Below are 14746 nucleotides of genomic sequence, written 5' to 3' on the forward strand. Positions count from 1 at the left end.
ATTTTCAGGAAGCAAGTCTTTCATGTTCATGCTGTTACAACAGAGTCTTTGCTTTTATACATATTGTTCTTAATATTAGCATGGCTACAAACTATTTTGATGTGTATCACCATCATATTTCTGTCCTAAAAAAAAGAAAACCTTTCTGTTAGGATAAGATCATAACTGTTTAACTATGGGATTTTTCTTTATGAATTTTGCTAAAATATTCATAGAGGGAATATATAATATTAAGTACTACACTATTTTTTGGATTTAAAAATAATAGCCACACACACTTTAAAACTGTAGAATAGGAAATTGATACAATGATTCCTAATACATATATATTTAATATTAACTTCATCAAGTTTTTGATTTATAATTTAATAAATACAGGATACTGAGAAACTTAAATGGCAATGTATTATAATGGTCCACATAGATAAAATACTGTAATATATATTCTTTTAAATTTAAATTATCTCTTTTAGGAGCTTACTTCAACTGAAATAAAATTCTAATAGTGGTATTTTCCTTAATATGGATGTGTAAATACATCCAAATGGTCAAAGAACACAGGAAAGAGTTCATCTAATAGTATGAAACTCTAGCCAAGTTCTACCAAGTACATATTATGGGGAAAAAAAAAATCTGTTCTATGTAAAGTATCTTAATAGAAAGGGAACTATAAATAGATTCTTTTTTTAAAAAATTTATTTATTTGAGAGCTACAGACACAGAGAGAAAGACAGATAGAGGGAGAGAGAGAGAATGGGCGCGCCAGGGCTTCCAGCCTCTGCAAACGAACTCCAGACGCGTGCGCCCTCTTGTGCATCTGGCTAACGTGGGACCTGGGGAACCGAGCCTCGAACCGGGGTCCTTAGGCTTCACAGGCAATCACTTAACCGCTAAGCCATCTCTCCAGCCCATAAATAGATTCTTAATGATCTAGATGTGCCCTTATTTTACAGATTAGGGACTGAGGGTCCTCTCCTACTCCCAGTGCTGCACAAACCCAAGGTCTTTCACAAGCTAGGCACATGCACTGTCACTGAGCTACATCCCCCAGCCCTCTGAGGCTCAAGCTTGATAAACATCTTGCTCATGTCAGATATGCCAGTGAGAGAACCAGAACTGATCTGGTCTGGGATGTTTTAACAATGTAGTTTTTCCCATTTTATAAATTAAATCTTACTGTTTTAATTTAATTATAATTTGGAAAATTATCAAGTATAAAAATGTTTCTTCAGCCCAACAACTAGTTTTTCATCTTACAGTAAGCATATTAAAAATAGGATGCAATTAAGTAACATTAGTGCACTTTCATGGTGTAAGAACTTTATCTACAGGAAAAAAAAAACACTTAACATGATTTGGTTTAGCTGGAAAAAGCATCTATAAAATGGTAGCCTTACAACCTCTTTATATCATAGTGACTTCATATGTTGTGAAGTGGTTTTCTATAATCTTGACAGTTTCCTCAGATATCCAGTTTTCCTGCTTTAGCTGGCTTACAAGAGCTTCCAGAGATCTCAACCTTCCTAGAGTCTGTTGTTCTTGCAGCTCCAGAAGAGTGACCTTTGAATGGAGCTTAGAGACCTTTTGCCAAAGATGTTCCCTTTTCATGTCTTGTCTGCAGTAAGAATGTTCAATTTGTAAAACTTCTGCATCACGGTCTACATCCTTACAGAAGGAGTCTTCAGTGTCTGTGTCTTCCATTGTCATGGTTACTTTTGGGGCTGGTATGAAAAGATTAACTGAAGGTTTAGAATTTTCTGTGGGTACAAAAATGGCAATAACAGATTCATTATTTGTATTTAACTCTTCAGCTGGGCTGAAGAAGAATGAATTTTCCTGTGCTGACATAATTTCCGCAGAATTATTTATAAAGTTTGGATTAGTAAGATGACTGGTAATTATACCTTCTGAATTTGAAGTTGTCAAAGTAATAGTTGTTGAATTTAGATTTGCAGAGGATGTGAAAAAACCACTTACACCTACATCTTGGTGTATTGAGGCTTCCAAGGTAGATTCTGGATTTTCAGTATCTTGCTTAACTAGATTAGGAGTTAACATATTATTTTGCATCATTCCTAGTTTTGCTGCTGGTGGCTTCACCATGGCAGGTGAATCAAGTAATTCTGCATGCTGAGGGAGTATTTGTATGTTAACTATATTTTTCTTGGCTTCATTTGATAAAAATGATTCTTCAGATTTACTTTTTAGGCACATTTCTCTTTCATCTCCCAGTTTCTTCTTCTGAGCCTTTTTTTTAGAAGTGTCTTTTTCCTAGAAAATAATATTTTTAAATTCTAAAAAAAATACTCTTGTGGATTTACTCTCAATATATTGCTATTTTACTATAACTGAGTACTATGCAAGTGTGTGTGTGTGTGTGTGTGTGTGTGTGTGTGTGTGTGTGTGCGCGCGCGCGCGCGTACATGTGGAGACTAGAGGTGAATATGAGAGTGTTTTTCAGTTGCTCTCCTACTTATTTTTTCAGAGAAAGTCTTATCCTGATTCAGCTAGACTATCTAGGCACCATGCTCTGGGGGTATACCATCATAGCTGGCTTTTACATGGGTGTTGGGAGCCAGAACTCTGTTCATCATGTGTGTACAGTAAGCACTTACCTACCCAGCCTCCTTAGTTATGCTTACAAAAAAAAAATCTTTAAACTTGACAATTTTCAAACATATACATATTTTAATTATAATCCCAATTACTTTCTTTTTTTTTAAAAAACTGTCCTACTTTTAATAAAAGTACAAGTTAGTGTTGCTTTTCTCTCACATTTCCCCAAAACAAATCTATCTTCTCTATCTGATCACTATGTACAAAAATTGTTCCTGCAATGTGCCACTCTAGTCAGCGTCACCACCCTGTCCCCCCCCACAACTTCAATACCTGATGGTCTTCAGGCAAAGAAAATATTGTTGGAATTGCAGTTTGCTTTAAATAACGGATACCCCATCTGATGTCAAGAGAGTCAGGAGTAAAATGGTCACTACAAAGGAACTGATATTTACTGGGAACCCAAGAATCTCGTTTCATATTCTTTAGCCACTTTTCAAGTCTTTCTTTGTCATGTAGAGGAAACCTGCAATTTAAAAAAAAGACAGAAAAAGGAAAACTTTGATGTATTTTTTACAATTTTGCCACATTCCTGGGCTATATATGCTTAGATAACCTACCTGTCAAGGGTTATAAAATCAAGGCAATCTTCCCTACCCAAACAAGGAAGTTCATTCAACTGTAGTCATATCATCTCTGCAGTCAGTGGCACAATATGCAGTCAAAATTTTTGTCTGAAGATAGCTTGGAAAACACCTGTGTTTCTTCAAGTAAAATGTGTTGCTTATAGAGGATAAAGTGTATTCATCTTTCCTATGGATTAACTGTATAGCTTGCCTAGAAGTAAGAATGTTGTATAACTTATATGTTCCCACTCTTATGTATCTTTTTTTTTTTTTTTTCGAGGTAGGGTCTCACTGTAGCCCTGGCTGACCTGCAATTCACCATGTAGTCTCAGGGTGGCCTTGAACTCACAGTGATCCTCCTACCTCTGCCTCCCAAGTGCTGATATTAAAGACATGTGCCACCACACCTGGCTTTATATGTATCTTAAACTAATATGACAAATCAAATGGATTTCTGTCTATAATTTTAAGCAGTGTGGAACATTACGGCCTTATATGTTCTTTTAGTTAATAGGTTTTATTTATTTTTGAGACAGAATCTCACTGTATTGCCCAGGCTTGCCACATATTGATGAAAAACAATTCATTTAATGTTTTTTCTTCCTTTAAAATAGTACCTTTGGGGCTGGAGCAATGGCTCAGCAGTTAAAGGTACTTGCTTGTATAGCCTGAAGTTCCAGGTTCAGTTCCCCAGAACTCACGTAACGCCAGATTAACAAAGTGGCACATGTGTCTGGAATTCTTTTGCAGTGGCTGGAGGCTCTGGCGTGCCCATACTCACTCTGTGTCTGCCTCCTTTTCTCTGTCTCTCTCTTTCAAATAAATAAAATATTAAAAAGTAGTCCCGTTGTGGTCTACAAAAACTAATTCAGTGTTTTAAAAAATCTGTTATCATTTCAAACAACTTTTCAAATTCAAGGCCAAATAAGTCTGGGAAATATTCATTCAACAAGCTTTTTTCAGTGCTAGAGCCACTTATGTTGTTGTTGGTGAACAGACATTTTGCTTACAGCATCCCATCTCCTGTCCAGAAGAACAAAATTCTTTGGTCCCAAGAATCCGTCAATCACTCACCTGGGAAAGACACCACTCTTCACCTACAGACATGCTAAAGAGGAAACAGAGATTTCCCCTTAACGAGAGATAATGGGCTTAAACCTGCAGAAGCCCCTTCCTTAGTACAAGGGCTCTAAAATCCTCACTGCTGAGTCTGCCTACTTGTAACTTCCCTTTCCTAGTTCTCTTCTTTCAATGCTGGTGGGAATTCTAAGGACGCTTATCCTGACACTTTAGGGCCTTTTCCACCTTTATATTCCCAGTTCCAAAGCCATAATCCTGCAACCCTCTCTCTCTTTTTTTAAAAATTTATTTATTTATTTATTTTTTTTTTTTTATTTGAGAGCGACCGACACAGAGAGAAGGACAGATAGAGGGAGAGAGAGAGAATGGGCGCGCCAGGGCTTCCAGCCACTGCAAACGAACTCCAGATGCGTGCGCCCCCTTGTGCATCTGGCTAACGTAGGACCTGGGGGAACCGAGCCTCGAACCGGGGTCCTTAGGCTTCACAGGCAAGCGCTTAACCACTAAGCCATCTCTCCAGCCCCTCTCTCTCTCTTATGGGAAACACTCCCACTCTCAGGAGCCTCTGTCTATACTTTCCTTAGTAAAGTCTTCTTTTATGCTCCTCACCTCCTTAATATCCAACAAGAACTGGAGAGCCTCAGCCACTCCACCTAAATGGGTAGTGAGGCCCCCTTGCTCTCAAATATCTCAACAATATCATAATATTTACCCATCAACTGGCCATGAATTCCACTGTTTCCCTCCCAAATATCACTCTGCATCTCCTGGAAGGGATTCAAGGGAAACAGTTATGGCAATATAGCCATAGTATGTGAATTATTTGGGCTCTTAATTTTTCCCCATTACTTGAGATAATAGAAAGCTGAGGTAGTAGTGAGTGAATGCTCCAGAACCAAAGTAAACTGCAATACACAAAATAACTAGTAAAACTTTGAGGGAAGTAGAAAACAATTAGGTTAACTCCATCTAAAATTATTTTTAAGTAACTTGAGAGAAAGAATAATTATGAATGGGCAAGGCAGGCCACCTGCCACTGTAAGCAACTCCAGACGTGTGCACCACTTCGTGCATTTGTCTTTATGTGGGTAATGGGGGTTCAAACCTGGGATGTTAGACTTGCAAGCAAGCTCCTTAAACACTAAGTCATCTCTCCAATCCTGAAATTATTTTTAATTTTTTTGTTTATTTTTATTTATTTGAGAGTGACAGACAGAGAGAGAAAGAGGCAGACAGAGAGAATGGGTGCACCAGGGCCTCCAGCATGCACCACCTTGTGCATCTGGCTTACGTGGGTCCTAGGGAATCTAGCCTTGAACCAAGGTCCTTAGGCTTCACAGGCAAGCAGTTAACTGCTAAGCCATCTCTCCGGCCCGTGAAATTATTTTTAAATACAAGAAAAAAAGGAAATTATTTTAAGTGTGCTTTCATCTGTATCAAGGCCGTATCTCCTCCAAGTACTGTTTTACCTTCCCACCCAGAAAACATCACTTCCTCGCAAATCAAAGTATGAAGCACTAAAGGCTTAAATGATTTGCTGTTCATTCAAGTACAATGCAATGGAACCAGGACTTGAATTTGGAAAGTCCAGTTTTGCAGCCAGACACACTTCTTGCCTAATCTGCTGAGCAACAGTAAGTACTTACATAGCTCCAGGAAAGCATTTCGTGATCTGAATCATTCAGAATAAACTTAACTATCCTGTTATCAGTACCAACAAAAATAGGACACAGGCTGTAATTTCAGTTCTGAGGCTTCGTGGTTAGTCAATCACTTTTGGCCTCAGTTTTCTCAGGAGGAAAATGGGATGACCTACAACCCGTGCGACCAAGGTTAGCAGGTTCGAAGTGCTGCAACCGTGGTAATGCTTATTTAAAAAGAAATGAGTTCAGCTGCGGCGGGCCAAGCACTCTGCAAATCACCGAGCACCGCGCAAATTTTCCGGTCTTAAACGCCTGCGTTAACACTCAGAGGGGCCCGGAATGCCTAGCCAGCGAACAGGTGTCCTTGTGACTGCCCATCCCGGGCGATGACGAGCCAAGGGAAACGCGGCGCTCGTTTATTTACTCAACAGGTGACAGCTCAGGGTCAGCCCCTTTCTCCCCGGCTCCAAACAAGACGTAAAGGTGAGGATGGAAGATGCTTCTGGGTACCGGGCCACTTACGGATAGAAGCTCAGCTTCCGGTCTTTATTGTTTCGCCCGCGGCGGTTCTTGCAGCAAATCGCTGCGCAATATCGGGGCATCACGTAAGCGTAAAGCACCGGCTGACCAGGGACCGCGGGGGGCGCAGCCAGGCTCTATACGCTTAAGGCGGGGCCGCAACTCCAGCCTGCGCAAGCCACTGCGCCTGCGCAGTGACCTCGCCCCCGTGCCCAACGCGGGAATCGTCGACTCACTTCCGCCTCCGCCGTCATTTAGTTCCGCCCTCTTGCAGGGGGCGGGGATGAGTGGGAGTGCTGCCGGAAGTGACGCACAGGCCTAACGGCAACAACAGTTTTCCACGTGCGCGTAGCGCGCCGAGGTCACGTGGGCGGGAGGCGCGAGCCAATGAGGAAGCGTTTCGTGTAGGTCTTCTCCCCGAGGTGGTGGTGCCAGACGCGGACGCCCGCCAGTGAGTGGAGCGGGCCGCGGGGGAACGGGGGACGCGGCGTCCGTCCGCGGCGGCTGCGGCGACGAGAGGTCGGTGTGCTTGCGAGAGGCCGCGGGAGCCGACGGAAGCCGTGCGCTGTGTGGAGGACGAGCAGCGAGCCGGAGGACGGGTAAGGCTCGCGGCCCCGCGGGGCTGGCGGGGAGTGGGGTTCCGAGCGTCCCCCATCCCCGGCCTTCCCCGGCTCGCTCGTGGCCGCGGGGTCCGTCCGTCGACGAAACGGCTCCGGGCTGCGGACGGAAGCCGAGCTGGGCAGGGCGGTTGTGTGTGTGTGTGTGTGTGTGTGTGTGAGAGAGAGTGTTGGGGGTCGAGCTGAGTGTCACCTTCGGGGAGTCCCTGCACGGGCACGGGTGGTCCGGCCTTGGCGTCGCCCTGTTGGCACAATGAACTGGATGGGCAAAGTTGACCCAGCTCCCCCGCAAGTGAACGTGTCAGCCGTGGACCGGCCGGCGAGGTGCCCCGCGGTCACTTTGGTAGCCGCCCTTGGACCAGGGAGCACCCGGCAGGCGATGCGGCCGGCGTCCGCCCGACACGCTCTGGCGGGCTTCTTTCAGCCCTGGGCTAGTTCTTAGTCCCTGGTACCCGTGACCATGAGTATCTCCGAGGGGGGAGAAATCAAAAGCAAAAAAAAAAAAAAAACCCCGAAAACAAAAACAAACGTAATCCACCTGCAATTGCACTCCTGGAATGGCCACAGGAGAGGAAGGCAGGAGATTTCTGCAAGCCAGGCTGTCTTTTCGTCAGCCGCCTGTGTCATCATAGGTTGTTATTAACGACTCTGGTATTACAATACTTCTCTTTTTAAGTGTACTTCATTCTGTTCCAGGTCATTAACTATGTATCATCAAGAATTCTCAAAACTTTTTTTTTAGCGTCTTAAAAAAAGGAAGCACTTTTGTCTACTGAGAAGTTTGGAGAGTCTACGACTAATTCACTTCTCCGTCAAACTAGTTCATTTCTTTTTCTTTTTTTTTTTTTTTGGTTTTTCGAGGTAGGGTCTCACTCTAGCCCAGGCTGACCTGGAATTCACTATGGAGTCTCAGGGTGGCCTTGAACTCACAGCGATCCTCCTACCTCTGCCTCCCGAGTGCTGGGATTAAAGGCGTGCGCCACCACGCCCGGCTAGTAGTTCATTTCTTTAGTAGCCTTAATAGAAATCTTAAATTTCATCCATTGTGAGTCTCAAGCAGAAACTAAATTTGTTAAGCATTTGGGGCCTACATTTATATAATCCCCAAATTGTCTTAACCTTTTTAAAATAGCTTTTTTTTTTTTTTTTTGTGGTAGGTTTCATGCTAGCCCAGGCTGACCTGGAACTTACTGTGTAGTCTCAGGCTGGCCTCCTGCCTCTGCCTCCGAGTTCTGGGATTAAAGTTCTGGATTAAAGGTGGCGTGCGCCACCACTCCCGGCTTAAAATAGTTTTTTTAAAAAAAACAGTATTTATTTACTTGAGAGAGAGAGAGAAAAGAATGGGAGCAGGGCCTCTAGACACTGCAAAGGAATTCCAGATGCATGCACTACCTTGCGAAATGGCTTATATGGGTACTGGGGAACTGAACCTTGGTCCTTAGGCTTTGCAGGCAAGTATATTTTAACCTGTTTCTCCAGTCTTGTTTTAAGGATAGAACTCCACCAAATGGAGAAACATTTTTCTTACCTTTGTCTTTCCACAAGACCTAAAGTTTCCTATAACTAATTTTACTCTGGATTGACACAAATGTAAGCATAGCTTTTTTTTTTTTTTTTTTTTTAAGCAGAACATCTTAATTTTAAAGTCTTCCTTAAATAACATTCTGAAGCTAAGCATGGTGGCAGAGACAGCATTAAGAAGGCTAGAGTAAAAAGATCAGGAGATCTAGACAAGCTTGTGCAACTTGGGGGAGATGCTATCTTGAGTTTAAAAACAATTGTATTTGGAAGGGAGTAATAATGACTTTAACTTCCTAGTTAAAAAGTTCATTACCGGGCTGGAGAGATGGCTTAGCAGTTAAGCGCTTGCCTGTGAAGCCCAAGGACCTGGGCTCGAGGCTTGGTTCCCCAGGACCCATGTTAGCCAGATGCACAAGGGGACGCACGCATCTGGAGTTCCTTTGCAGTGGCTGGAGGCCCTGGCTCGCCTGTTCTCTCTGTTCCTCGTCCTTCCCTACCCCCCCCTTTCTCTCTGTGTTGCTCTCAAATAAATAAACGTGAACAAAAACATTTTTTAAAAAGTTCATTACCAAGGTAAATAGCCTGGGAAGTCTAAATTAGTAGAAATCTTCCCTAGGAAGCACTCATTCTGCTTTCTTTTCAGGAGTTGAACACAAAGGCTGAATAGACAAAATCACTAATATTAAAACTAACAAAACAATAGAATTAAGTTTGTGATGCTTTATGCATAGTATTTGATACTATCTTGAGTTACCACATAACCTGAATGCTTTATTAAATTTGCTTTTAAAGAAAAAAGTCTTTTAAGATAATTTCTGTGGGGTAAGTTTGTTCTTTTTCTTTTTTAGGTACTGGAAATGGCTACTCCTCAGTCAGTTTTCATCTTTGCAATCTGCATCTTAATGATAACAGAAATAATTCTGGCCTCAAAAAGCTACTATGATATCTTAGGTGTGCCAAAATCTGCTTCAGAACGTCAAATCAAGAAAGCTTTTCACAAATTGGCCATGAAGTACCATCCTGACAAAAATAAGAACCCTGATGCTGAAGCAAAATTCAGAGAGATTGCAGAAGGTAAATAACATCCTGAGATCTAATAGTATTAAGAAGTTTGGAGAAGTATGTGTGTGTTTCAAGATTTTTATGGAGATGGGAGGGTTATTGGGACTTGCATTATGAAAATATTGATATTCTTTGTTCATTTTCATAGATTCTTTGGTTCTCAAAGAATTGCAGTAATTTTATTGATTACATATAATTAAAATGTTGAAAATATTTCCCTTTTTATTTTATGAAAGCACTATTTCTCTCTAAAAAAGAATTTTAGGCAGACAGAAATTTTAACTCAGGAACAGTATCTTACTAAGAATGTAGATTAATGTAAACAAAGTTTCTTCTCTTGTTCCACATTTCTGAACCTTACATCTTTAAAAATAGGAAGCACATTTGACTTCACTAGTTGCATATCCTGAACATTTAGTAGTTAATGGAATACAGAGGTAACTGGCTAGGGAGTTGGAATTCAACATTGACTTCAACTAGTTAGGAAGTAAAAATTCTTTCTTTTTTTCTTTTTGAGAGAGGGAGAGAGAATTGGCATGCCAGGGCCTCAGCCACTGATGCTGAATTTCAGATGCTTACACCACCTAGTGGACATGTGTGGCCTTGCACTTGTCTTTTGTGTGTCTGGCTTATGTGGGATCTGGAGAGTTGAACATGGGTCCTTAGGCTTTACAGGCAAGCACCTTAACTACTATCCCCGTGAAAATTCTTAATTCTTATAGTTTATATTTGGTAATTTAACTCTTTTATACAAATAATGATTGTGCACAAATAAGAGATTAAAGAACCTGTACTTGTTGCCCATATAATTATTTGTGATAATGGTAGCAATTAACAAATACTGGGTACTTGTTCAACAAGTGTGTGCTTATCATTGTTAATACAGCAGTAAAAAAGGCAAAGTCCTTGCCTTATTTTGTAACTTTCATTGTAGCTTAATTGTTATGTTTGTGGTATTGAGATGTGAATTCTTCCTAAAATATAGTTGAAACTATGTACTTAAAGAGGTTTGAATATATGTAATTTGATTTTTTTTTTTTAACCTTCAGTTACTAAAAGGCTTTTATTATCTCTTTCAGCATATGAAACACTCTCGGATGCTAATATGCGGAAAGAGTATGATTCACTTGGACACAGTACTTTTACTAATGGTAAAGGACAAAGAAGTAGTGGAAGTCCTTTTGAGCAGTCATTTAACTTCAACTTTGATGACTTATTTAAAGACTTTAATTTTTTTGGTCAAAACCAAAACACTCGCTCTAAGAAGCACTTTGAAAGTCACTTCCAGACACATCAGGATGGCTCCAGTAGACAAAGGCATCATTTTCAGGAGTTTTCTTTTGGAGGTGGATTGTTTGATGATATGTTTGAAGATATGGAGAAAATGTTTTCTTTTAATGGCTTTGATACCAACAACCGTCACACAGTACAGACTGAAAATAGATTTCATGGATCTAGCAAGCACTGCAGGACTGTCACTCAACGAAGAGGAAATATGGTTACTACATATACTGACTGTTCGGGACAATAGTTTTTTTTTCTATTCTCACTAAGCCCACCTAGTTAACTCCTCAGTGTGTTTGATGCAAGACAAGTTTTCTGTGAACTATTTTGACAAGTGCATGATTTCACTTACTTCACACAGCTTGATACAGCTATTACATATATTTAAGTTGTTTTTAACAAATTCAGCCATATTCTGCTAGTAGACAAAAATCTATTATTTTTCCTAATTAGGAAAGTTATTTTTAAGAAAAAATTTACAAGATCTTTTTTTTTTCCCCTTTACTTACTCTTGGGCTTATTAATATGGCAATTTCTTACCAAAAAAAAAAAAAAAAAGAGTATGTCTGATACATACATAAAGATTAAACCTTAAATTTTAAAAGTTATTATAGACATAAATTGTGTGAACTTGAATGATTTTTGTAGTGAAACCTTTGCTAATTTAAAGTTGCATGCTCTGTAGCATCTGGCTTGGGTTGTTAAATGTGTATGGAATTCTTTGAGTCATTGAAAAAAGGAGACCAGTGTCTTGTTTAATTGCCCCTGAAAGAATTTGGCTAAAGGAAATGATTGTATTGCTCATAGTCAGTTATGCTGAAGAGATTGAAAATTTAAGAAATACTACCAAGAGTTGTTTTATATGTGTATGCCTGGCTAATGATTTTATAAGTTGAAATCATAGCTACTTAAAATCTTCCCACATTTACTTTTTGTTGACTCTAGGTCTTAATATGAATTTATGTGGTTTGTCTGTGTTTGTAGTTCCTCTTCCTTGCACTTATCTTTATCTAGAGATTGACTAATACCTCATTCTTTTTGTGAAAGCAGCCAGTAATTTCTGTGCAACCTTATTATGTGCAATATTTTTTAAATCCTAAGAAATGTGTGCTTTTTATTTGCAGTTAGACTTTAGTTCTGCACTTTCCATTATACTCCATATGAGTATTAGTCCTATGGATGCATATTAAAACTAGTAATGTCTCATATAATATTGTGTGTGAGTGAGAGAAATACAAATATTTACAGCCTGATATTCTCTGTTGTCATTTTATTACCCACAGAAGGGTGCAATTCTGAAGGATATATAAAGCAATGGGGCATATGCTGATCAGAGGCCATTAAGTTATATTGTCTAACTTGAAAACCCTGTAATGTAGGCCCTTATTTTATTGCTATTTGGTAGTTAAATGTCTTCTCACATTTGGTAGCTTGAAGAGTCTTATTAACTAATCTGTCTTTGTGTTCCTAGAGCTTGTGTTCTGCTACCAATTCTTTCCTAATTAGGCCTGGTTGAGGAAAAGCAGAGACTGCACAAGCTGTCATGATTGTTACTTTTGAGAATTTTTCCTCTTTTTGCTGTTATTGGGATGACTCTAGGACCACAGTGCATGGCAGGATAGCATTCTACCACTGAGCTACGTTTTTAGCCCTTTGAGAATTTTTAAGAAAATGAATTTGTTAAATTTATGTGCTTTTCCCTGCCCGCCCTGGAAGTTGTACCTACTACTTTTTTGTTGATAATAAGAAAATAGCTCTATTGGGAAAAGGTTCATATATAGCCTACTAAGACAAATGACTCAAATATATCAGTTTTAAGTCCACATTAAGGATACTTTATATTAGTCTGATTTATCTTTTTTTGACTCAAGTCTGTACAATTACTTTTTAAAATGTTTTCTTAATTTTTATTTATTTGAGAGTGACAGAGAAAGGGGGGGGGGAGAGAATGGGCACACCAGGGCCTACAGCCACTGCAAATGAACTCCAGATGCTTTTGTGCATCTGGCTAACGTGGGTCCTGGGGAATCGAGCCTCCAACCAGGATCCATAGGCTTCATTGGCAAGTGCTTAACTGCTAAGCCATCTCTCCAGCCCTGTACAATTGTTTTAATCCTTATTTGTTCCATTTTTTAAAACCGTTCTTTTGGCTATTTGATATAACTTTTTCAAGGAAAAATGGTCCCTGAATCATACAATCTTAATATATGATTAACTACTAAGGGTACTTAGAGGTATCTAAGTACATTTCCTAATGTTGAAGTGAAGTTATTAGTTATGATAGAATAGAGAAGTTGAGAGATTGTGTATGTGAGTTGTTTGGTGTATAAATAATTAGAATGAAATTGGTTGCCAGTCTGTTTACCCAGTAAGTTACTTTATGGCTTCTGTGGATTGAATGCATAAAGATAGAAAGTGGGAAAGTTCTGTATTTCAAAAAATGACCAGTAAAATATCTAAATACTTTCTACAAAAGTAGTATCTTTATCAATTTTTTCCCTTCTGTATAATTTTCATAGGACTTTTTTTGAACTCAGTTAAATAATTCTTGAATTAAATACTATAGGCATGTGCTCAGCATATGATGATAATAGTTTTATGTGAGTTAGTTTAACCAGTTAAGAACTTATACATTTTTTTTTTAAAAGAAGTGATATACTCGGGGGGCTGGAGAGATGGCTCAATGGTTAAAGGGATTTGCTTACAAATCCTAATGGTCTGGCTTTGATTTCCCAGTATCCACATGAAGCCAGATGCACAAAGTGGCACATGCATCTGGAAGTTGTGGTGGAAGGGTCCCAGTGTGCCCATACTCTTCCCCCCCCACTCATAATTAAAAATATATTTTTAAAAATTTATACATTCAGATTACTTAATTAAAAAATTCTTATATCCACATTACCCAGTAAAGAGTTTGTACAATTTATTTTATTTATTTGTTTATTTTATTTATTGGAGAGCGACAGACACAGAGAGAAAGACAGAGGGAGAGAGAGAGAATGGGCGCGCCAGGGCTTCCAGCCTCTGCAAACGAACTCCAGACGCGTGCGCCCCCCCTTGTGCATCTGGCTAACGTGGGACCTGGGGAACCGAGCCTCGAACCGGGGTCCTTAGGCTTCACAGGCAAGCCCTTAACCGCTAAGCCATCTCTCCAGCCCAAGAGTTTGTACAATTTATTTAAAGATTTTATATTTATTTATTTGAGTCAGAGAGGGAAAAAGAGAGAGAGTGAGTGAGAATGGGTGCGCCGGGCCCTCCAGCCACTGCAAATGAACTCCAGACAAATGCGCCACCATGCGCATCTGGCTTATGTGGGACCTGGAGAATTGAACCAGGTCCTTAGGCTTCACAAGCATATGCCTTAACTGCTAAGCCATCTCTCCAGCCCAAGAGTTTGCACATTCTTCATAAAAGAATTTCTACATTCTTAGCTGGGTATAGGGATGCATGCCTATAATCCCAGTATTCCCGAGGCTGAAGCAGGGATATCTCAAATGGAATATCTCAAATTTGAGACCAGCTTGGGCTATACAATGAGGTCCTGTCCCAAGAATTAAAACAATTTGTACATTTGTAAGGTGGTTCTTTGGAAGTAATTTTTGCTAAGCAGTCTACAGAGCTTACCAGGAGAATATGAGATCTTTGCCTAGGAGAATAAAGGGTAGATTGGTGCCAATTTTACTATGGAGTGGTTCTTTGAAAATTTATATTTATTGTTTTATATTTATTGCTGGCATTGTTGGTTCCAGGTGGCAGCTTGAGTATAGGCATAGTGGTGAGTTAACCCCAAAGAAATGGCAGAAAAAGAATGAAGGTAAAACTGGAAAGCAAAAGGCAA

General features: G+C 39.9%; 2 protein-coding genes across 3 annotated transcripts; one reads left to right on the forward strand and one right to left on the reverse strand.

The window, feature by feature from the left end:
• Window positions 1-795: 795 nt before the first annotated feature.
• Window positions 796-6602, reverse strand: Thap5 (THAP domain containing 5). Of its 2 annotated transcripts, none has more exons than XM_004652859.2 (3): window positions 6428-6602; window positions 2890-3082; window positions 796-2271 (listed from the first exon to the last, which is right to left on the reverse strand). In XM_004652859.2, the coding sequence occupies exons 1-3, from the start codon at window positions 6505-6507 to the stop codon at window positions 1405-1407; spliced, it is 1140 nt and encodes a 379-aa protein (XP_004652916.1). In that variant the 5' UTR covers window positions 6508-6602; the 3' UTR covers window positions 796-1404. The 2 variants fall into 2 exon arrangements, with proteins under 2 accessions (XP_004652916.1, XP_044991861.1); XM_045135926.1 differs by having other exon boundaries at window positions 3012-3082; window positions 6428-6452.
• Window positions 6603-6882: 280 nt separating this feature from the next.
• Dnajb9 (DnaJ heat shock protein family (Hsp40) member B9) lies at window positions 6883-11449 on the forward strand. Its single transcript, XM_004652858.2, has 3 exons — window positions 6883-7023; window positions 9411-9636; window positions 10704-11449. Exons 2-3 carry the CDS (start codon window positions 9420-9422, stop codon window positions 11153-11155), a joined length of 669 nt encoding a protein of 222 aa, XP_004652915.2. The 5' UTR covers window positions 6883-7023; window positions 9411-9419; the 3' UTR covers window positions 11156-11449.
• Window positions 11450-14746: the final 3297 nt, after the last annotated feature.

The sequence above is a fragment of the Jaculus jaculus genome, chromosome 16, assembly GCF_020740685.1.
Source record: "Jaculus jaculus isolate mJacJac1 chromosome 16, mJacJac1.mat.Y.cur, whole genome shotgun sequence".
Lineage (NCBI taxonomy): Eukaryota > Metazoa > Chordata > Mammalia > Rodentia > Dipodidae > Jaculus > Jaculus jaculus.

Bases quoted from the DNA above. Each gene is read 5' to 3' on its own strand.
- Thap5 (XM_004652859.2), bottom strand. From the start codon at position 6,507: ATGCCCCGATATTGCGCAGCGATTTGCTGCAAGAACCGCCGCGGGCGA. The intron at 3,083-6,427 runs GTAAGTGGCCCG...TTTAAATTGCAG, and splicing joins CGGAAGCTGAGCTTCTATCC to GTTTCCTCTACATGACAAAG. The intron at 2,272-2,889 runs GTATTGAAGTTG...ATTATTTTCTAG, and splicing joins CTTTGCCTGAAGACCATCAG to GAAAAAGACACTTCTAAAAA.
- Dnajb9 (XM_004652858.2), top strand. From the start codon at position 9,420: ATGGCTACTCCTCAGTCAGTTTTCATCTTTGCAATCTGCATCTTAATG. The intron at 9,637-10,703 runs GTAAATAACATC...TATCTCTTTCAG, and splicing joins ATTCAGAGAGATTGCAGAAG to CATATGAAACACTCTCGGAT.